At 38.9% G+C, this 24,316-nt stretch overlaps 1 protein-coding gene across 10 annotated transcripts in view; it reads right to left on the bottom strand.

Annotated features, from left to right (window-relative positions):
* nrxn3b (neurexin 3b) overlaps nucleotides 1-24,316 on the bottom strand; it is a 238,891-nt gene that overhangs the window by 128,549 nt on the left and 86,026 nt on the right. For 7 of the 10 annotated variants that reach the window (XR_013296789.1, XM_077586991.1, XM_077586987.1 and 4 more), the window contains 9 exons: nucleotides 9,100-9,303; nucleotides 6,517-6,543; nucleotides 5,698-5,817; nucleotides 5,452-5,564; nucleotides 5,076-5,344; nucleotides 4,754-4,944; nucleotides 3,943-4,116; nucleotides 3,302-3,328; nucleotides 1,662-1,781 (listed from right to left, as the gene is read on the bottom strand). Coding sequence is in view for 9 of the 10 variants with exons in the window: in XM_077586991.1 (XP_077443117.1) it covers nucleotides 1,662-1,781; nucleotides 3,302-3,328; nucleotides 3,943-4,116; nucleotides 4,754-4,944; nucleotides 5,076-5,344; nucleotides 5,452-5,564; nucleotides 5,698-5,817; nucleotides 6,517-6,543; nucleotides 9,100-9,303 (1,245 nt within the window). In the remaining variant the exon portion in view is untranslated. The remainder of the gene's footprint in view (nucleotides 1-1,661; nucleotides 1,782-3,301; nucleotides 3,329-3,942; nucleotides 4,117-4,753; nucleotides 4,945-5,075; nucleotides 5,345-5,451; nucleotides 5,565-5,697; nucleotides 5,818-6,516; nucleotides 6,544-9,099; nucleotides 9,304-24,316) is intronic. The other 3 variants (XM_077586990.1, XM_077586985.1, XM_077586986.1) reach the window with 2 other exon arrangements.

Here is a 24,316-nt window from a genome sequence, read left to right on the forward strand (position 1 = left end):
GCTCTTCTATTAAGTCCATAAGTTTGACTGGTAGTGCACAATATGTATTTTCCATTTTGTTGTGGGAGTTAAATTGACACGAATAGCTGGTACTCATCGTTGTTTCCACGCAGTGAATAGCGACATAATTCAACTCAGGGAGTCCCACACCTGGTGTGCATAGTGAGCTGGGATAGGCTCCAGCACCCCCCGCGACCTTTTGTTAGGATAAGCAGGTCAGAAAATGAATGGATTACAACAGTGGCTCATGATGATAACATGAGTGCTAACTGAATCACTGATGTCACCATCAGTTTACAGGATCTGTGTCCTGTCATCCACTTTGTTTACCGCATCCTTGACTGGGAAACAATGCTATGACCTTTGCAATGATTATTTAGTTACGTAAGCTGAGTAATTGGGCTTGATGTGGAAAGGAAGAAAAAAGCAGAGAGCTGCTCTTCTTTTCCCCGCTGTTCCTTTAAGATGAAATGAAATTCTAAAGTAGTCGTGGAACCTGGCGATTTCTGGGAAATATATCTTTGAAAGCCAAAATGAAACGAAACAGTGATAAGTGTGCAATGACAGAGCGCACCGTCACAAACCCGGTGAGTCAAGAAGGATGATAACACTAAAAAAAGTGATATATTGAGATTTACCCAGCACTTTTTCAGTCACCTCGGGCACTCTCGCCTTCTATTAAGGTGGACTCTACTGGCAAAAAAGGAAGAAAAAAAGTTCATAAGATGGATGGAGTCAGGGAAGCAGACAATTATTGCCATTTGCTGCCAGCTATTAGGGAAGGGGGAGGAAACTGAGAAAAAAAGAGTCAAGCTACACCACGACACTGCTAATTAGAAACCCTCTTAAAGCAATGTGCTCACTGAATAAAAAGTCAGATAGTAAACACGTGAGGAAAAAAAATGCCTTTCGACATAGTCATTTCTTTGCAGCAACAGCGGAAGCCTACAAATACTCTCCTCTTTTTGATATGATCAGCTTTTGGGGATAGTCACCAAGAAATATAGTCAGAAAGTGTATACACTTGGGACGGGCAGAGCCAAAAAGGAGAAACACTTGAGGAAAGAAGTAGGAAATCTGATTTCATGCTTCAGGGATTGTATCTCATTTCCACCCAGCGCTGAGTGTGCGTTCGAGGATGTGTGTTTACTACCCTCTAGTGGCCACACTTCAAAATGCACACACGCCATCAGTGTATCACATGCCCTCAAATTTTACAGCATAAGGTCATTGCAAGTAAGAAGTGAAAAGGAAGCGCAAAAATACATTCCATAACCAAGCAGACTATTATAAAGTGTTTACTTTTGAGTTATTTTTTGCGATGATGGCGTAGGTGTTTGAATGGGTTGTCCTTCAATCGAAGGATAGGGAGTTTGAATCTAACTGCTTCTTGAACATAATGCTGTGTTGTTAGGCAAAACATTTCAACCCATTGCTCCCAGCACATTGCAAAAAAAATCATTTTCAGTCTCCGATGAAGCATTTAAAGCCATAGCGCTACATTTTTCTATGTATAGACAGCTAGAGGAATTTCAAACTCTTGATTTCCAAGCAGACAACAGAGCTCAAATGCAAGGGTTTAACCACGTATGATCCACAGAGCAGATATTGATTCCACAGCAGCCATGTGAGCAAAAAAAAAATAGGATTCCATTACTCACGGTCATTGCAATGAGTCCCCGAATAAGATGTCATCGAGCAATCACAGGTAAAGTTCTCCCACTGTTGGATGCACACACCCATGTTGGCACAGGAGTCCTCCTGGCAGGTGGTGCTCGGGCCTGCAAGAGGGCAAGAAATAAAGACAGCAAAACACAATCAGACTACTTTAAGTGCTGCTCATGATTACAAAACAACATCCATGCAAAAGAGAGGCACTCTAGAAATTCTTGTATACAATATTGGAAAGTGTCACCACATGAGAACTGGGGAAAAATGAAGCAAAAACCATAATAATATTATTCCGTACTTCAGAGTCATGATATAAGCTAAGGAAAGGATGCCTAAATGTTTGGTTGAGTCGTTAAATTGTACTAATTGTGGAATATGTTCGTGGTTCTTGTGGTGATACTGCCAAAATCTCAAGATATTTTCTTTGTTATCTTTAGTTATCTACATGCATGCAACTTTCTTCATTCCAACAGGAAGTGCTTCCTTAAGTTTTATCCAAGTAAAACTTCTAATGGTGCATTCCTTGTGTGAACAAGCAAGACAAAAGTGCAAGAAAACATTCACTATTTAAAAGATATTCTTTAAAAAAGGACAGTGATGTGTTCCAAGCCATCATGTTTTCACAAGAATTAAATAGGTCATTAAAATTTTTAATTGCAACATTAAGATGAACTGTATTACTAAATATGTGGAGGATATGGCATAATACAAAAAGCACTAAGTGGCTGGCATCTCATTATTTTGAATTTTGATTAGGTCAATTATATTGCAATTTGAATAGTGACTGAATGAGAAGTGGTTTCTAAAGCAGTTTTTATTTTCTCAGTTTTAAATAATCTATTAATTCTTGTGAAAGCAGGCCTTCTTTCCATTTCCATTTTCTCAAAGACATTTACTTTGAGAATAGACATTTAAACATGACTTCAGATTTTATGAGAATAAGAAAGAAATAATTAAAACGCATGAAAGAAATAAAACAACAGTGCATAGCTTGTATGCACTATCACCAGAAAAGGTATTCAAAGTCAATCTGAATGTGTTTTGAGTCTAGTACTCAAAAATCATACACACGTATCTCTTACTTTTGAATACACATACAGAATGGCAATGCAAATAACCTTGAACAGACAGGAATAATTCTAATACAACCAGAATTATCAAACTCAAACCAGATATAGGAAGAAAATAAACTGAAAAAAATCATTAAGTGATGGAGGACATACAAGAAATACATGTAATCATGTTTAGAGAACACATTGAACGGTGAAACCGGCAAGTTTGCCATAAAAAGTGCAGTACAGTGGAATGTATTGTAGGCAACCCCTGAGCATTTACACAACTCTCAAAGAGGTGCTCTCAAAGAGGTGTCATTGTATTGGAATTATAAACCAGTTGGCTCTCTGAAACACACATACTGGCGAGAGTATGTATTTATTAACTAGTATTCAGTATTAATCGCTCTCGCCACCTTATTTTTAAACGTATTTTCTATTTATTTATTTCCCAGAGACCAACCAAGTCACCCCTGGAGCACTGAGGGATGCGGTTGCCATGGTGTCACCCATGATGCATTGCACACTGCAGACTTTCAGGCAAGCAAGCCTCGATGAGGCAAAGTTTAGGCCTCTACCTTGCAGGTCAGCTTTGGTGAAACCAACTTTGTTAGAGCAGGAAAAGTAAGTTTTTTTTTTTTAAAGAAAAGAAAAGATAAATAAAAATAAAGAACAGAGAGAAAGAAAAAAATAACATTGAAAAACAAGGGTAAGGTGTTAGCAAAGGAGAAGCATTTCTTAGTGTAGTTGAAGATTTTTGAAAGCCTTTGTACAGTATATAATTAAATTTGTACAAGATGTGGTACTGTATAAATGACTAAGCATTCGACTTTGTCATAGATTGTTATTATGACGCCCTCTAGAGGCATTCAGGTCAAACACCATGTGTTTCAAGCATTTTGGTGTTATCATTAAATTCTTACAATTAATTCTAATGTTACAGAGCTACCCACAAAAAACAATTAAAAATCAAGAGGGGCGAGACTTGATATTTTTTCAAATTATTTTTATCATTAATTTGTTGTAGACGTGGGATTTTAGTCAATGATAACTTTTAGCAAACAAGGGAAACTGAAAATATACAAAGAGAAATATTATACAAAAATGAGTAAAAATTGAGGCCGCGAGGCCTGAGTAGCATTAAAAAAAACACCTTAAAGGCTTACAATAGAGACTTAGTAGGCAGATAATTTTATAAAAGACTACGGGTAATTTGTACCTTCACAGCCCCGCTCAATCTGTCCACTGCGGAAAAGGGCATCGTTAATGAGGTCTGGCAGGCGGCCATTGAGGTCAACTGAGGCCAAACAGCCCTGAAAGCCTTCACGAGAAACCACCAGCTTAGGGAGGTTCTGATACATGTTCGGTCCCAGACCTCCTACAAAGAGATCACCTGAAAGTACATAAGCATCATAAATATCGTTAGTAAAGTGTTAAGTTAAGTCACTGCGGCTTTTTCTTCGAGAGAAGTACTTATGTACGTTCAGCATCACCTTTTAAAACTCACTTTAATTACAAAACAATACATCCGATGGTAAGGAGCTCATTTAGGTACAGTTTAAAGACTAAATAAACCTGGGTAAGCATACTGTTTTATTTCGCCAAAGTGATGTAAGATTACCAAGAGACAGTGAGAGATTCCCATTTCATTGACTTGACTCAATTTACCCTTCAATTCTGCTCAATATTAGCATTCATTTTGTTATATATATATTTTTTAGATCAGCAATGCTTCAATTTGTCTCAAAATTTCTCATTAAGGCTAATGTTGAATTGTCTCGTGACCTTGAAAGGTGGGTTATGCTGTCGAGTGGTTATCAGCCAATCAGAACAAAGAACAAAAAGACAATACAATTTTTAAAATAACATTTTAGTTTTTATAAGGGAAATCAAACTACCAAATATGATACGTTTGGCCATATACGGTTAACCGAGCACGATAGATTTATTTAATTTTATCTGGAAAGTGCATTGAACCAGTACTGTTATATATTCCATCACTGTAAACTGTGTGAAAATGTAGATAATACCTTTTAAATCAAGGTTTTTGGCTCCGTTGACATTCTGGGTGACTGACTTGGTGTCAACTTTTAGTGTGTGAGTGTTGGAAGCATCTCGTGTGATCACCACATTATGCCACTGGTTATCATTCAGCTGGTTGTCACTGTTCCCTTTCAACAAACTTGGGCCATTCCCAAGATCAAACACATAGTGGATGAACCTGCGGCACAAGAAGCGTAGGATTTATGAGCCGTCCACCAAACCAAATTGATGGGATTGGAAAAACACGGGTGAGAACCATGAGGAGGTCAACAGATCAACCACTTCTATGTAAAGATCTCTCTCTCTCACCCTTTGACCAGTTCCACTGCAATAAAATCACTCCCGTCACCACTGTTAAAGAGGATGAAGCCATCGGGGGAGGTTGTTTTGAATTGAAAGAACAGGTGCATTGTAGTGTAGGCCTGCAGGGTGGCCAATCCTAGGTAGCTGCCCTTGGTCTTGAAGGTCACAGGGTCAGCAATGATGAAGCGCATCCCAAAACGGGCATTAAGTTCACAGAAGTCAATGTCGCCATTTTTGCACATATCGATGTACTGCATCCCGTTGAACTTGAGACCCTGAGGGGGTTATAAAGGAAATTTGTACCATTTGTTGTACCTCAGTCTGCACAAAATCAACTTTATCTTGATGTTTGTGTACAGATTTGAATAATTGGACTTTATACCTGCAGGTGGCCTATAAATGAAGAAGGTGCTGAGGACACAAAGCGCCTCTCAGTCAAGATGCCCGTCTCCACATTGTTGAACTCCAGACGAGTGTGATCGCCTGCCATCTCACCTGAAAGGACATTAGACGATTGTATATGTTAGTATGTATAGTAGCCATACTAAGGAAAATGTCTGACATAAACAACACTTTTTTTTTTTAAAGTAAACAGTCAAGTATGTCAAGAATAATGTCAACAAAATACCTTCAGAAATGTCGTCACCCACAATGAGTTTGATGATTTTGCCGCGGCGGACCACCCGCACAGAGTGCCATTCATTGTCGTTGAGCTTTTGACCAGCATAAAGAACCTCAGGACCCTTGCCTGAAGAGGACCATTAGTTAGTCAGTGAGTTAGAAAGGGTTACAAAAAATAAAGAAAAACTAACTTTTTTAGTGAAACATCATTATTCGAATTATTTAGGGACTGTCACAATACAGAAAAACTATGAAGCTATTTTCAAATTAAATGCAACAACGCATTTGCTGTTACTCATTCCAAGCTCCACAGTTAAAACAACATTAGATACATGGTCCCCATTCCCTTTATATCCAATTAGCTTGTTATAGTCAATGATTTACTTTACTTGCATCGCCCCATTCCCAAATGTTTCACCTATGTTCAAATTACAATACAGAGATTACCATCACACAAATAACTAAAGAGTAACCCAGTAAGGAAGGCAGATGGAGCACTGGTAACCGTTAAAAAATCCTTATCTCATTCCCAAGGCAACTTTTAGTCAAAACAAAAGCTAGAGTTAATATACAAAGTATACAAGGAACTATTAAGAACTAGTTTGCTGCATTAATTCCTAAATGGGGCCACTTCAAATATAGGGAGAACATTAAAGTCAGTTTTGCATCACTTTGATCTCTGGCTATTCCTCTCCCCCTCTTATCTGTGAAATCCTCTTATCAGTCCCCCGCATGCACACATCTCATCCCTTTTGCAATTGGCACACAGCCTCTTCTAATCAAACATTTATCGAAGGAACGATCCAGAAGAAGAATGTTGACTTACTGGTGTTACAGTTTATCCTGACACAGTCTAGATGGGGAGGGGAGAATAAGTGACAGATGAATTTGCATCCTTCAAAGTTACAGCTGCAGACATCCAAATGCAATAAAAGGCCACCTTCTGGGGACGGTCACATGATGCCAGTGGCCATTTTAGCCTCCTTTTAGCAATTTGCTAAAAAAAAATACCACTTGCAAAGTCAAACATAAATCATAAAACAATATAGACTAATAATAATCCTAAAAATGTCAATTTTTGTGCCATCTGTGGTTCAATTTCAAAATCAAGGTTTTCAGGCGTGGTTAAATTTGAATCTATAAAGATCAACTTTTTAATTGGGTTACACTGTCTATCAATGCAGGCCAAATATGGTCGTAATGACGTAACAAAAATACGTTTTACACCAATTGTCTTATGTAACGTTGTTATAGCATAGTGTTAAACTTGAAAGTCATGTGACCAAGGCTGATCATGTGCCGTCAACCGCAACAGAAAAGTGGACACAAACATCCTTGAGCCACGTAGCACCAACACCCCACTTTAGGCCTGTTTAGACCGTTCAGATGACCCGGTTTTTGGGGTTCTTGTAATATGGTTGTTGTTGTCATTTCAATTTTAATTCAAATTTTGTCATAATTTTGGCATATAGCATGGTTCACCAAAGTTATTATCGTGTTAGGGGATTCTGATTCATGCGTTGCACATGCCACGTTTGGGTGCGTTGGTTGCTGTGGCATCGAGCTGTTTGTCAGGCGGGCCGCAGGCTCAGGCCTTTGAAGGGGTGAGTGCCATCTTTGAGCAAGGCATGGGAAATGCTAACTAAACCAAGAAAGCTATTAATGGATGAATCTGTTGTGATGAGGATTCAAAGGAAAAAAAGAACCAAACAAAAAACTAAGGAAAAAAGTAACGGACCCACCCCACACACCAAGAATGTTGAAGCACTATTTTTTTTCCAGTGATAAAACAATACTAATGTAGGAATATGTGATAATTCTCTCATAATTCAAATTATCATCTAGATCAAGGGTGTCAGACTTGGGTTGGTTTTCGGGCCGCTTTAACGTCAACTTGATTTCACGTGGGCCAGACCATTTTAGATATACAGACACTCCTCAACTTACGAACGCAATTGGTTCCGAGCGATTGTTCATAAGTTAAATTTGTTTGTAAGTTGATTTAGTGCTATATTTTGTATTATAATTTATGTTTAAGGCCTATATAAGTATATTGAAGGTTTACATAAGTGCATTTGTATGTTTAAGGCTTGTATAAGTAACACGCATTGGTTTGTACTGAAAAAAAAACCATTTAATAAAATGGAGAGAATATGTACAGTACTGTAGAGAGAGAGAGAGATTTATGTATTAGAAACTGGCCAAAAGAAGCGACCTAATGACGATTGCACAGTTTTCTTCTTTTTTTCATCATAAATGATGCAGTAGCACTGTATGGCATCATTCAATTGATTTGCAAACTTTGTGCAACGTTCAATATTTGGGTCCTGCTGCTCGATCTTACTGTTTATAAATGGTACTGAATGTGCAACGCTCACCACTTTCTGACGCGCATCAAGCTTCGTTATTATTGCCACTCGTTTCAAATGAAATGGCTTGCCTCTTGCTTGCAACTCCCTCAATAGAAGCCTTTAGCTTTTTACCAACCATATTCAATATTGGATGCATGAGATATTTAATGATACAAATGAAAAAGGTTCTTTGCACACTGGAGATACATTCACGCACTTCTTCTTCGTTGCAATGCGGAAGGTAGATGCTGGGTGAGCTGAGCTCTCACAGCGCCAGGCGTCGGTATTAGCGGCGGAAAGAAGTACTACTCCGAAAAAGACGCGAAATACAAAATTGGACTTGCGAACATTGTTGGACTTAAACGCAATTTGCAGACATGTTCGTATGTACCGTTGTTCGTAAGTTGAATGTTCGTAAGTAGGGGAGCGTCTGTATTTCGATTTTTTTATATAAATGGATTAAAAGAACTGGATTAAAAGCCCTGAATATTCCGTTTTTTTATAGATCTAAAACAATGTTTATTTTATATATTTTTAGATTTTACAAAATGATTTTTGAACTAAAAACAGAAAAAAATGAATAAAAAAAATACTATTATTGATTTAAAAGAGGGAAAATCAGGAAATTTAATATACATCTATACTCTTCATTTTAATTTGATCCTAAAACAGAAAGTCAGCACTCATGATTTACTTTCCCGGGCCACACAAAATGATGCGGCGGGCCAGATTTGGCTCCCGGGCCGCCACTTTGACACATGTGATCTAGATGATTTAAAAAAACAAAAAAAAAGACTGATCTGTTATGGTCAGCAGCAGACAGTCTAACGTTAAAAAAAAATCTCCCGATCAAGGCCCAAATACAAATACAGCCCAAGCAAGTTGAATTAAAAAAACATGCAACTACAAAAAGAGATTTAGTATGTGATTAGTCTGATATTATGTCTGCACAAAAGAGGCAAGACAGTAGAAAATGCACAGGCAAAAAAGGCTTTCCGCCAGAAGCCGGAGGACTTGAGCCTCCAGACAGGAGTAGGCGGAGCTGCTGCATACAATACCTAAGTTGACCGTCAGTTTGACCCTTCCGCTGTCCAACTCCAGTCGCAGGGTGTCTGATGATTCGCGGGAGGTTGCTGCCATTAGTAGACCGAATGCCCGTTGGGACATGAACCGAAGTGAGACATCTTCCGCCTCAGTGTGCACCACATTTGGGATCACCACCTTCATATACATACTGCCATCATAGGACAAAATGGAAGATTCTGTGGGGGAAACACACACACACATCACCATTTTACTTAAGCTCACACAGCATTTAACAACTTGGGCCATAATTTCTACAACAATTCAAAGATATTTGTTCTGCAGTGTTACCGTAACCACCATCAACCAGGAAAACTACAAAAAAAAATCCCGAGATTGATTTCAAAATAACATCATGTATTGTTACATCAGGTGAGGCGACCTCATGTAAGCAACAATGCATACAGGCTAATTTTCTGTACCGCACATCCTCGTACGGGTTGCGGAGGTTGCCGGAGCCAACCCCAGCTGACTGGGCGAAAGGCAGATTACACCCTAGATTGGTCGCCAGTCAGCCATAATGCACACCGAGAGATAAAAGACCATTCACACTCACAATAATATTGTCACCAGCGGGATTCTAGATCTCACCTGCACGCGCCAACGTCAGGCAACTAAACCATTATACTAACAGATGGCCACATAGTCTATTAAAAATAAAAGAAACCAATAAAAGAATAAAAAATAAAAATAAAAAAACTTTAAAAAATGCAGCCATCGTGTACTGCAAGGTTGGGGGTTATACAATTGGAATCTTTTACTCTCTTAAAACAGTGTTTTAGCAAGTGTTTTTTTTTTATAAGCACTATGTATAAAAATAATTGTTTAACTAGTATAACTATTTACCCCTTCAAGCCAAAAACACAAAATAATTGAAGGGACATTGAATTTGTATAAACTTAGCCTTTGATGGTCCCTCAGAACAAATGTCAACAAAATGTCAAATATAATTTATCATAAATTTGTGTCATATTTATATAATAACAGTTTTTATCAGGGGGAAAAATATCCCATTGCTCAAAATTCATGTGTCAAATATGATATGTTTGTCCATATAGGGGTAAGGATGAATAATACTTGAAAACATAACCATTACAGATTTAGAAAGCAACATTTTAACTGACACTGCAACAAATGCTTCACATTTGCATCAATCCAACAAATTTATAGGCATGATAGAAGTACATCTTGGATCGGTCACAAGCCAATCGTTAGCCTTATTCGCTTGTTCAGGCACTAAAGTAATTTTTAGAATCCTGTTTCATACGAAAGATAGTTCGAAATGAAATCTGTCAGATTAAGTATTCAGAATCTAAATATTGCATTATTTAAATCTATACATGTACTGTGGTGGAGCAAAATTCTTTCATTGCATGACCAGTTCCTGTCTTTGTGACTTTGTGACCACTCTTTTCCATCTAGCTTGCCGAGAGGCATTTTTCTCAGCTTGCACCCTAGAAAAAAAAAAGCCTTCTCGCCTGGTTCTGTATTGACTTTTTTTTCTTTCTGTGCAGGAAGACGATAACTGCCAGGCTTGATACACCAAGAAAGTGTGTTGGCGTCAAGAGAGTGTATGTTTTATTAGATAGAAATATTAAAAGGATCATCTAAGCATTGTGAAACCAGGATGTCCTTGGGAAATCTTTCCCCCTGGATTTAATAAACCTCTCTGTGTCCATGTGTCAAAGTTACAATACAAATCGCCATCTCTCACTAAGTTCTTACCAACAACCCCCAAAAACCCATCAATGACCAAAAGCAGAGTATTCAGATTAATCCAAACCGCTGCATGTTAATTTAAAAACTGCACATCTGCAGACGAGCCCTGATAGGACCAACTAGAGTAGCTTGAAAAACACGTCGGAAATAATGTGCAAAAAGAATACAAAGTACAGTGGTACCTCGACATACGAGCAATTTGATTCGAGTAAAATGTTGAGTAAATATTTATCTTGAGATACGAGCCAAATTTTGATATACGAGTAGATAGTGGACGCGAGAGGCTGCTCATGAGAACATCATGGGCACTGTCTCTCTCCCCGCAACTCCCTCTTTGTAATGTCTCTGCGAGCACTGGGTGGAGCGTTGCATTTTTCAGTGTTTTTTTTTCCCCGTTAGTCAGTGTGAATGGCGTATATACTACTTCTCGTTGGCAAATGGTCGTGCGTTATCCTATTGTGAGGACATGTGTGCATTATTTTGGGAATATTTTGAAGGGAATACAAATGCAAACAACCCTCGATAGGTTGCATCTGAAAGTCAGGGTGGAGGCAGGGCAAATAGAGCCAACCCGTGAGAAGAAAGGTCTAAAAATGTAAAACAAAATTAGAATTAAATTTAGTGTAAAGTTAGATTACATTTATTTTTGAGTATGTCTGCATTGTAATCCAAGTTCATTTAAATTTGTTTATGTTATGTTACGAGCGCATTGCCGTGCAAAAAGTCTCCCCCCCTCTGTCCGTCTCTCCCCCCTCCGCGAAATCCGTCTAATTTTAATAATATTAAACACATTTTAGTTCTATTAAACCACTAGTTATTTGTTAAAAAGAAAATCGACATACGAGCTCAGTCCCGGAACGCATTAATCTCGTATCTCGAAGTTTCACTGTAATCTAAAAAAACTAAAACTTTTGCGCTGGTTTAAAATGCTCCAGTTAGAATTCAGAAATTTACATCACATTTCCCTTATTTTTGCGACAGCATTCTTTATGGTTCAGAGTTCTCTGACGAAATTAAAGCATTTTTAGCATAAAAGCACAACATTTTCTATGCTAAGGAAAAACAATCATGCTTCATAAATGGGAGACAAGGATGCATGTGCCGCATGTACGGTGGCAGAAGAATTTATCATATGGCACATGTCTGGCAGCTTGGGGCTGTGAAGCGCTCACGTGCTGCTCAGTGTGCGGAAAATTAAATCATCATGCCACTTCCTTCGTGTCCTCCTCAGCAATGCCCCTCCGCAGTATTCTCTTTGTGTCTTTTCATTAATTGGCAAATATTTTGGGTGGAATTTTGGTCAATGCTAAATACGAGCTATTACAACTGACTCCGACATCGCGAATACAAAAATCTAAAATGCAGGCTTAAAAGCTGAAACACCATGATGTTTTTTTTAAGATACTTGGATGGACATTTCTGTTCACCAAAGCCGAAAAAAAAGGTATCTTGGGCAATGTTCCCTCTAATTTTTTGTTTGTCTGGGCATAAAGACAACCTCCCTGAGCACACTGAGTACCGGTGTGAGCAACATCATCATTGCTCGCTATGGGCACACACCAGTATCACACCTTGCTATAAGCAGGTGTATGTCTACTACATATAAATGATTTAGTAATAATAAAATACAATGATTAATATCTATGAATGGGCGGCCCGGCGGATGAGTGGTTAGCCCGTTGGCCTCACAGCTAAAAAATAAATAAAAAATTGGGATTTTATTTTGTGCGCTCCATATGATTTGCTGTGCGCAGAGAAGACGAGAGTAGTGCGCAATTGCGCACGCGCGCAGCTTAGAGGGAACATTGATCTTGGGGAGACACATGGATTAAAGGAGGTATCCAACCATATATTACTTATTTTAAGACACAGCTCTTAAAAGACGGGAACTTTTTGAAACCATGGTTTCAGAAAAAGACAGCTATTTGATAGCATTGTGGGAACCTGCCTGGTAAACAATACATCCGAGTTTTTCAAAGTAGCTTCACACAAACTTTGACTTCACTCAAGAGTCAAACTTTTGTTGGAGGGAAAACTGTGGATCATAGCCCCTTTGAAAAACACAACACTAAAAAAGTTCTGGATCAGGCACAAGTCCCATTGAATTGCAGATATAGTTGCACTATATGTGTTGTGTTTTTTCTTTCTTTAATGGAACTGTTAAGCCCATTTGTTCACGTGTGACACAAAAGCTTGTTACACTTGGTATAGATTTTGCTGTCTGACTTTCCTACTTGAAATTACACCTGAAAAGACAAAGCAGGCAAAAGGATAAAAAACTTAAGTACCCGTACTTTCCAAGATATGCTTGCCAGTAAATCGCTAAATGATTTGTCATTCTATTGTATTGGACTTTTGTGCAACAGCTGGCTGTGTTTAGATTTGGTTTTGTAACAAACTTGCTTGTAGAAAATGATAGAATATATAGAATTTAAAAATAAAATAGATAGAAATTAATGCATTCATTCATTTTCTGTAGCACTTACCCCCACAAGGGTTGCGGGGGTGCTGGTGCGTATCCCACACCCTTGAGGATAAGCAGTACAGAAAATGAATGAAATGAATGAATGACAATTTTATTTAACCTTACCTTTATCAAAACATTATATTAACCAACCAAAACTTGTATTTGAGATCAAAATGTTCATTTTGCAGAGATTATCTTTTCTGTTTAAAATCAACGGTGTCCCTTTAAATATATATATATATATATATATATATATATATATATATATATATATATATATATATATATATATATATATATATATATATATATATATATATATATATATATAAATAAAATTTAATTTAATTTTATTTAGCTTTTTGTCCTGTATTCTGATTGTAATTGGAATATTCATGTAGACACGGCTATTGAGAAGGATTTAAAATATTCTTCCTGTGTTATACATAAGTAGGAGATAAATTCAGGAGAATATGAGAATTCACAAGCTGTGGTGGTGTGGCGTCAATATGAAACAGTAAGCGGTTTTGTGTAGCACACATATTGAATAAGCTTTACATGGGGATAAGCTAAATCCAGAGAGCTTTATCAACATGTGACAGATATAATCAGCATCGGTAACAAGCAATGCAAGTACGAACTAAATAAGTTTTTCGTTGTTTAAAAAAAAACATTTATTTGCAACATTTATTGCAACTCTATGAGCCACAGCATAGAGTGGCATAGCATTGGCTTAACCTTATAACCGGTGAAAGTCATCAAACAGCATTCCACAAGGATTCCATATGCCTCCATAAGATGGATTATTCAAAGCCAAGCGAATGTGTTTGACCAGAAAGGTGCTGACTTTATGATTAATGGCAGTTCGTGATGATTAATGATGATAAGATCCCAGTTTTGTGTGTACAGGCACATGTAGGGGTCACAGACAAAGAAAACTCTTACATTGGAAATCGCCAGCAAGAGTAATATCCAGAATTTGCGAGAGGATCACTATAAATCATGGTCAATAATATGCATGCCCCCAAACAGTATTATTCTATGCCATTTAAAAAAGACAAAAAAAAAACTAACAATGCAAGTTATGTTCAGAAGAGATATCAAATTCTTTGTTTCTCATACACACACATACATATATGTATACACATACATATATATATATATATATATATATATATATACACACACACGTATACATATATACACACATTTACATATATACATATATATGTATACATATATACACACACATGTATGCATATATACACATACATGTGTGTATACATATATACACACACATGTATACATGTATACTTATATACACACACATGTATACACACATGTATGCATGTATACATATATACACACATGTATGCATGTATACATATATACACACATGTATACATGTATACATATATACACACATGTATACATGTATACATATATACACACATGTATACATGTATACATGTATACATATATACACACATGTATACATGTATACATATATACACACATGTATACATGTATACATATATACACACATGTATACATGTATACATATATACACACATGTATACATGTATACATATATACACACATGTATACATGTATACATATATACACACATGTATACATATATACACATGTATACATGTATACAATACATATATACACATGTATACAATACATATATACACATGTATACATACACACACATGTATACATACACATACATACACACACATGTATATATATACACACACACGTATGTATAAATATTATTTTCTAATGTATAAACCATTCATCTTAAAGCGATAACATCATGCAGTTGAATAGGGCTGTCGGAGAATTTGAGAAATCATGCCCACCATCAGGGGGTAGCAGAGTATAAGACAGAAAGCTGTTGGAATGCCAGGTGAAAAGACAGAGGAGAAACGTGGGTATTTAGGATACGTCAAGAAAGCATGTGATGATTTGAGGTTAGAGTATGTGATAGAATGTGAAAATGATAAAAAGGCAAGTCAAACCAACAGGCATAATATGCAATTACTACTGTGGGATAGCAGAAATGTGAAAAAAATACATCAGGTTCATGATCATGGATGTTTCACGGTCTCCAGTTGTTTCAAACTCCATTGATCAAATGCCAAGATGGTCTTAATGGTGATGTTATGAAGGACACAATCTGACACATCACCCCACACAGTGGGAAGAGTCATCCTCCTGCCAGTGGGACTCGTGGAGAGTTGTCAATATTTCAGATGGCTGTAGAGCCACTTTGATTTCCACTGTATGCACTCGCTCAGTGTGAGAGCTAGTGAGAAAACCACACACTAGGAAGAGCGCATTTCAAAGTAAGTGTGCACTGTTCAGAGAGAGAAAAAAAAGGACTACACATGAAGCATGGGAACACAGAGGTGACATGTTGCCCTCCTTCATTCCCCATTCGGCATGAGGAGCCACTATGACAATTTACTGTAGGTTTACATAACCTATCACAACTCCCACATTGAAGTACAAATGGAGATTACTAGAAAGCCAAAAGCATAGTTTACCAAATAGCATAAAAACTGTAAAATATTTATCGACTGGTTCATACTGATTTTTTCATTTAGTAAATATGTAGAGTTGAGTTTTCTCTACCACTCTAGGCAAGTAGCATGGAAAGAAGAATGTTAACTCGACATCAGTCTGTTACCTGGTGCTGAAGGCTGGAAACACATTTTGAATGGCAGGCAACTCAAATGTCCTCTCAAGGATGAGGGAAGGGATATTTTTATTCCTCACTTTTAGTTAGTTCTGCAGCTGACGTCTGTAGAGATATACTTAAATCTACATCTACTGCTATCAAGAAGGGCAGGGGTACTCTTTACATCGATCGCGATCGACCAGTCAATCGCCGATGTACTACTGGTAGATGGCCTGAGAGTAAGATTTGATCCCAAATGTTAGTTTCCTTCGGACCTGAACAATGTCATATTTGTACCGCTACATCACAATTCTTCCCAACGCAATACTCACACTTTTTTTGAATATGCATATCAGATTCATTTAACAATTATAAGGCTGTCATCAGGATCGAAGTGTGGTGCCTACAGCCTCGGCTAACTTGACTATCATTCACGCCCACTCCGTGACCGGACGTTTCGGCGAAGGACGTTTGGTCCCCGGACATTTGGTCCCCGGACGTTTGGTCCCCGGACGTTTGGTCCCACGGACGTTTGGTCCCCCGGACGTTTGGTAGAACAGACGTTTGGTAGAACGGACGTTTGGTAGAACGGACGTTTGGTCGCCAGGTTTGCTCGCTGTCAAATTATGACAGAGAGTTTACTGTTGATATTAGATATTTAGATATTAAACTCTCTCTTTCCCTCATAATTATAATTTTGAGAGTTGGTTTCAACAGTAACAACCCGTTCAACCAAACGTCCGGTCGACCAAACGTCCGGTCGACCAAACGTCCGGTCGACCAAACGTCCGGTCGACCAAACGTCCGGTCGACCAAACGTCCGGTCGACCAAACGTCCGGTCGACCAAACGTCCGGTCGACCAAACGTCCGGTCGACCAAACGTCCGGTCGACCAAACGTCCGGTCGACCAAACGTCCGGTCGACCAAACGTCCGGTCGACCAAACGTCCGGTCGACCAAACGTCCGGTCGACCAAACGTCCGGTCGACCAAACGTCCGGTCGACCAAACGTCCGGTCGACCAAACGTCCGGTCGACCAAACGTCCGGTCGACCAAACGTCCGGTCGACCAAACGTCCGGTCGACCAAACGTCCGGTCGACCAAACGTCCGGTCGACCAAACTTCCGGTCGACCAAACGTCCGGTCGACCAAACGTCCGGTCGACCAAACGTCCGGTCGACAAAACGTCCGAGTACCCGCTCACTCATACCAAGGGACAATTTAGTCTTCAACTAGCCTAGCATGCATGTTTTGGGGATGTGGGAGGAAACTGGCGTACCCGGGGAAAACATGAAAACTCCCACTAGAAGGGACCTGGGAATTGACCCTTCAATCTCAGAACCGTGGGGCCAACGCTGATTTTGAACAACATACTGCAGTAAAAGTGGAATGAATCATTTCAAGGAGCGAAAGGAGAAAGACATTTTCCCAAGTCATGGTGGAGCATTGTGTGAATCACCAAGCGTCCCTATAAAAATGTGCAAGACGCTGGATAATGTGCAAGATAAGAAAGTCATTATTCCACTCAATTCAATGATTATTCAACAGTGGGAAGGTGATAAGCGTTAAAAGACAAACTGAACAAAGCTGAGAGCTGGAGAGAGAAGGGCGTGTTTTCTAAGGTCGAAATTGGGAAAAAAAGTTAAAAATGTAGGCCCAAGCATTTTCTAGAAGAAGCACAATTCAAGCATGTTTAAGCTTAAAGTAAAATGGGATGAATATAGCATGCAGCCCTGCATAGCAAAAGTGCAAAGTAATCCAACACAGGCATATTAAATCTGCTTAGACTTAATTCTGGTCAAAGGTGATAGGAATCTAGCCTCTCTTGTAAGAAAAAAAAACATGTATCTTTAAGGAAGGTATGTTGGAGCGTTATATCGATTCTAAATACGTGTTAGACATTTTATTACCATTTTAAAGTGAAGGGAAAGTAGTTTTATTTTACCACCTGCGGCTCAAGACAGTCTCAGTGTGGGCCTAACAACACTAGAGTTAATGGTCCTTCTTGGCTAAGAGAAAGCAGTTGCTATTATCCCTGTAACAGCGTCCCCACTGTTTTCATGTCAGGTACAGATCAGATTTTCTCATTATAGGAGGCTATTTAGATTAGGTGTTGGTAATTTGGTAAACTCACATAGGCGTGCCGCATTTTCAGAAACAGTGTGACAAATTGTTGCAATACGGTTTACGCTGACTTGAAAATCATGATACACCACTTTGTAACAATGCAGCACTGAATAAGACACTTCATTTAAAAAAAAAACTAAAAGCAGGTCAATAAAACAACATAGGATTTTGTGGAGAGGTTAGTGTGAAAATAGTGGTTTGTGGCCTTTAAAAGTCCTCTGAATTAACTTAATTTGAAGTAAAAAAAAGTACAAATCATTTGCATTTAATCTCTACTTTAATCACCAGTCGCTCTCCTTTTGTCTTTCCTCCTCCCGCCCTCTTTCTTCCTATTAATCATTCTAATCTCATCCAAATGAGACCCATCACTTTTGTCTACCTTTATAAGTACTCTCCATTCATCATTCAACTCCTAAAGTTCATCAATTGACTCTTATAACATCATAGAAATCATCAAAAAGTTGCTATCCATTCCTTCTCTGCCTATAAAGAAATCTTTGTTGACAACAAAAGTAAATGTAAGAACTGCACATCTAGATTTTTGATGTTGGCCAGAAACGAAATTTGCTTTTCCCCCCATTATCTACAGAGATATAAATGTTCTTGCAAAAGTGCTTATCATCATTTTTTTGTCAGAAAATTGTTGCTTGAGAAGCAGTGAAACGAAGGTCAAATAATTATAGATGAGGGAGAAAAAAAAGAGGAAGGACGTGGGTAGATAATCGTTTTCAGGGATTCTTTTGTTTTCCCCAGTTTGGCCATTTGTAAGCGATATACTCTAAGACGAACATAAACCCATTTAAGTGATAAGAGCTGAACACTTAATTATTTGCCAGGCTTGAACGCCTACCTCATTTGTCCCTCGCTTGGTGCATATCAGGCTAATCATAAGTAGACTGAAAAAACAGGCTTTCTCCATCTCACCCAAGGATGATAGTTTCCTTCAAATGTCAACAGCTGGGGCTGAACGAAATGAAAAACCGATTAAGGCAAAGTGGCTGCATAAGGGCATACACCTATAGAGTGAGGCATGATTATAAACCTTGAAATGATGTCCTTTTATCTACAACAAATGATCATGCTGCTCACTGTGGCTCTACCATAATCTCCTTTATCATTAATCTATGTTGAGAGCTGGAGACAGTGTTGGTCAATATTATAAATGCAAAGAAAGAGTTAGATTTAAGCTACACCTACAGTATTTTTCTGAATATACTCTGGAGTATGAATGGTACAAGGTTAAATATGCATAATAATGAAGAATAGAGAACACCATAGTCTAAATTACATATTTATGGGGGATTATATTTGCTAAAATACAACTCCAAGGTCTGGAGACACTAACTTTCACTTCCTCATAGACCACATGACTCAAAGAAGCAGGCTACTACAGTGGTACCTCGAGATATGAGCTTAATGCATTCAGAAACTGAGCTCGTATGTCGATTTTCTCATAACTCAAACGAAAAGTTTAACATAGAAATGAACTAAAAACAAATTAATTAGTTCCAACCCTCTGAAAAAACACGAAAATAAGGATATTGGATTGGAAAAACATTTTTATTTGTTCTAATTCACCATCTATTAACAAAGTAACAAATAACTAGTGGTTGAATATTACTAAAATGTGTTTAATAGTACTAAAATTATACGGATTTCGCAGGAGGGGGAAAAGAGAGACGGACAGAGAGTGGGGACTTTTTGCACGGCAATGTGCTCGTAACATAACAAACAAATTTAAATGAACTTGGATTACGATGCAGACACACTCAAAAATAAGTGCAATCTAATTTAACACTAAACTTAATTCTAATTTTGTTTGACATTTTGATACCTTTCTTCTCCCAGGTTGGCTGTATTTGCTCCACCTCCATACTGACTTTCAGTCAATATCGAGGGTTGTTTGATTTTGTATTCCTACAAAATATTCCCAAAATGATGCACACAAATGTCCTCACAATAGAATAACGCACGACCACTTGCCAACGAGAAGTAGTCTATATAACTCGTATTAGCGATGACTAACGGGAAAAAACACTGAAAAAAATGCAACGCTCCGCCCAGTGCTCACAAAGACATTACACGAGGGAGTTGCTGGGAGAGAGACAGTGCCCATGATGTTCTTATGAGCAGCATCTCGCGTTCGCTGTCTGCTCGTATGTCAAAATTTGTCTCGTATCTCAAGATAAAAATCTGCTCAAAATTTTACTCGTATCTCAAATTACTCGTATGTCGAGGTACCACTGTATATTGAACGTAGCACACAGGTATGTCATCAACTCAAATGTCACGCAACGTCACAGTGTCCTTACAAATTACCTAACATTTTTTGCGAGTGGAGTCGACCAATAAGGAATGCATTGTGGTGCCCGGTTTGTTAATAACATTCAAAGTTCATGTTCTGCACTACTTATTTCTTGAGTTACCTACTCTCCCAGTTGTTTGATTACTTGCTAGTTATCATAATTAGTTTGTTTTTATGTAATTTTATGTGACAGTATATGTCATTTGAGTTAATGCCCAGGGATTATTTATCGTCGTTTGTGAATGAGCCTGCTCTTCTGCTCCCAATATTAAAGTGCAACCATTTCCTCCCTATCTTATGAGCGCCAGAATAAAGAACCAACAAATCATTTTAGTTGCGTTGTCCCTTCAATAATATATTATAAAAATAAATGTCATGAGGCCAATCTGGAAGGAGCCAAACCTCATTATTTTGTTACACAAGCGAGAGCATATAATGTGCACACACTTAATTATTTGGGTGTATGTGTGTATACAAGTGAGTATGGTGGTGTATGTGTACATAAAAAACTATTTTGCGTGTGCATGTGTTTTTAATTCCATTTTGTTGAGTGCAAAGTATAGTATAATTTTAATGCAGTGTTAATGGCAAACTGTGAAGAGAAAGGAAAGAAAAAAACATGGAGCCTTTCTTTCAAGAGTGCAAGGTTGATGAGATTAAAAAGAGAAAAACCTCCAGCTCCCACATAAAAAAGAACATGTCAATGTGACATACTAGAGTGTTTGATCTATTAGTGTGACATACTAAAGTGTTTGATTTATTAACGATTGCATGTAAAGAAGCTATGACGAGTTTGGATTGAATGTGTGTATCGGTGTTCGATTGGTGATCCTTGGATCCACATGGCAAGTGTGGGGCATGTTAAAGTAGATCGGTATTCGATTATTGATGTCTTAGCAAGTAGCTTGAGGCACGGGAGGTATGCTGAATCATTACAGTAAAAGTTTGGATTGAACTAACAACAACATCTCGCTGTTCTGATTATTTCCCCCTGTGTGTCAAGGTATGCTGTTTGTTGTAAAGGTTGTTTGAGTTTGGGGTTTGTAATATACACTGTTTAGCGTGTGAGAAAAGAGATAATGGTTATTAATGTTTATTTACTTTTGAATTACGGGCGTGAATGTGAGAGTCTCGGGCCACGCACATGGAATAGCATTTAGCACGCTACCTTCGTCCACCATTATCGTTGACAGTGTCTATAACGGTCATAGAAAGGATTTTATATTATTGATATTGCATTGTTTGCCCTGTTGAATAATAGTAGGACTACTAGAAGTTGTAATAGGAAAAGATATAACAAGTTATGACCGTGTGTTGAACGAGTGTGTGTGTGCATTGTGTTTTGGGTTCTAAAGTGTTGCTAATATATATATTTATATATATAGGTGTAATTGTACATTATGTTTTGGGTTATAACGTGTTGATAATGTATATATATGGGTTTAATTGTATGTTATGGGTTTTTGTGTTAATGATTACAGTAAAAGTTTGGATTGAACTAACAACAACATCTCGCTGTTCTGATTATTTCCCCCTGTGTGTCAAGATCAAATGCAGGGTGTAACATTTTGGAGGCACCGCTGGGATTGCTGTTCAGATGTCCAGTGTCCAAGACCTGCTCACTGAATTCTGAGCCAGCTAAATCCCCCCACAAAACCAGGCCGATGGCAGTGAGAGGAGGTGTTGCTGTTTAAGAAGAACTGGAAGTTGGCGGTTGAGTACTTGTCATCTGAGGCCTACGAGATCATCAGATGGACAGTAAAGACGTGCCAGTTCAGAGTTCACTCCTGTACAGTCAACAGAGCTCCTAGATCGTCAACAAAATGGAACAGTTACTCGAAGAGGTGGTAGGAACATTGAACAACCTGACGGAAAATAACCTACTGGAAATATGTGATTTTCTTAACATATTAAGAAGTGTTAAACGGAAATCGCGTCTATCATTAGTGGCTCACATTGTAAAGTACCTAGAAAGAGAAGAACTAGAGGAAGTAGAGGATGAAGGCATGTCTGAATTGTTGAAACTGAAAGATAAAATATCAGATATGAAGCATGAAGTCAAAATAGATGAAAACGAAAAGCAAGGATCAAGATTGGAAGAGACTCCAATAACTTTGCCCCAGCTACCAGATGCTGCGGACCCTCAAGGGGGTGTGTCTCCCCAGCCCCAGCCAAGCTCATACTGGCGCAAGGACTTCAAAATTGCTGGCCAGATAGGTGAACCAGGCCAAAGGGACAAGCTGACATTCTCCAGCCTTGTTCATCAAATTGAAAATGGACTGAATAGGGGTTACCTAGATGTGGAAATTATTGATGCAGTTATCAGAGCTATCTCCCCCAGTTTGCAGCTACGTAATTATTTGGAAGAGAAACCTAACCTCACTCTTCCCACACTCAAACGCATCCTACGCGCTCATTTTCAGGAAAGGAGTGCTACCGACCTCTATGTGCAGTTAGCTTCAGAAGTGCAGCATATCAAAGAGACTCCTCAAAGTTTCTTAATGCGAGTCTTAGTTCTTAGGCAGAAGGTACTGTTTGCATCTCGAGAATCAGAATCAGGAATCCAGTACAACCCAAGTTTAGTCCAGCGTATGTGCTTGCACACGATACTCACTGGTCTCCAGAGTGACAGTGTTAGAGTAGATATGCAGCCTCTCTTGCTGAACTGTAAGACTTCAGATGAGCTTTTGCTAGAGCGGTTAAATGTAGCCTGTGCTAATGAAACAGAAAGGAGAAATAAAAAGAAGTTTAGTACCCCACAGGCAGCGACACATATTAGCAAGGTGCACTTAGAAGAACTACGACCTACCAATTGCCCTGGAGAAGAAAAACCAAAAGTGTCCCGTGAGGTACGAGCGGAGTTGACTGAACTTAAGGCAAGTGTTGCTTCTCTTAAAGATCTCAGTGCAGAGATAGCTCAGATCAGAAAGACACTACAGCAGGCTATGTTTCAGCCTCAGTCCTACCTCCCACCTTCAGTTAGAAGACCAGTTAGGGAGCCCCAGCCACCTTTTGCAAAACAAAATTACTACAGCAAGCCCCCAGCACCCCCCTGGAACACTAGCCGCCCTGCTTATGTCCCAAGAAGGTGTTTTGCTTGTCAGCAGGGAGGGCGAGATGTGAAGTGCACACATTGTTATCGGTGTGGGAGTGGAGAACATTTCCAAGCTGGATGTAAAATCCGAGGAGGCAGACCACTAAAAGAAGAGACTATAGCAGAGCTAACTCAGGAAAGGGAAGGTGTGGTTCGTGTGCTTTGTGGCACACCCAGTCCACTGGCCATCGTCAATCCTCCCAGCATGCAGCAGCAGCAGGTGGGAACTCAGCAACACCTGATGGTGGAACCTGCCGATTCAAAGGCAAAGATCAGACGACTTAGACAAGAGCTAGAAGAGAGGAATGAACAACTGCTGGACAACAGACACCAGCAGGAAAACATGGAGGAAGAAATAAAGAGGCTCCAGCAGGAGAATTTGAAGCTGCTCGTAGACGCCCGTGCAGCCCGCGCCTATCGCGATGAACTGGAGTTATACAAGGCCAAAGTGGAGAAAGGGAGACAAGGGATGGAGGAGGCGTACACCATTGCCACCGTGAGTGTACGAAACGCTGCAGAACGAGGTAAAAAGCACTATGACACCAAAGTGAGGAGCTCCGTGCTACAACCAGGAGAGCGCATCCTGATAAAAAACCTGACACCAGAAGGAGGAAAAATTGACAAGAGTATGGAGAGAAATAAACAGCAGCCGGTATCTCATCTTCAAGAGACAGACCAAGACAGTGGTTACGAAGATGACTTTCACTACAAGCCCCTCCAGGTGCTAAATGAGGGAGATGCCCAAGGGATGGAGTCTAAGCACAGGCCACTGTCAGCGAATCGGAGAC

This window comes from Stigmatopora argus, chromosome 19, assembly GCF_051989625.1.
Source record: "Stigmatopora argus isolate UIUO_Sarg chromosome 19, RoL_Sarg_1.0, whole genome shotgun sequence".
NCBI classification, from domain to species: Eukaryota; Metazoa; Chordata; class Actinopteri; order Syngnathiformes; family Syngnathidae; genus Stigmatopora; species Stigmatopora argus.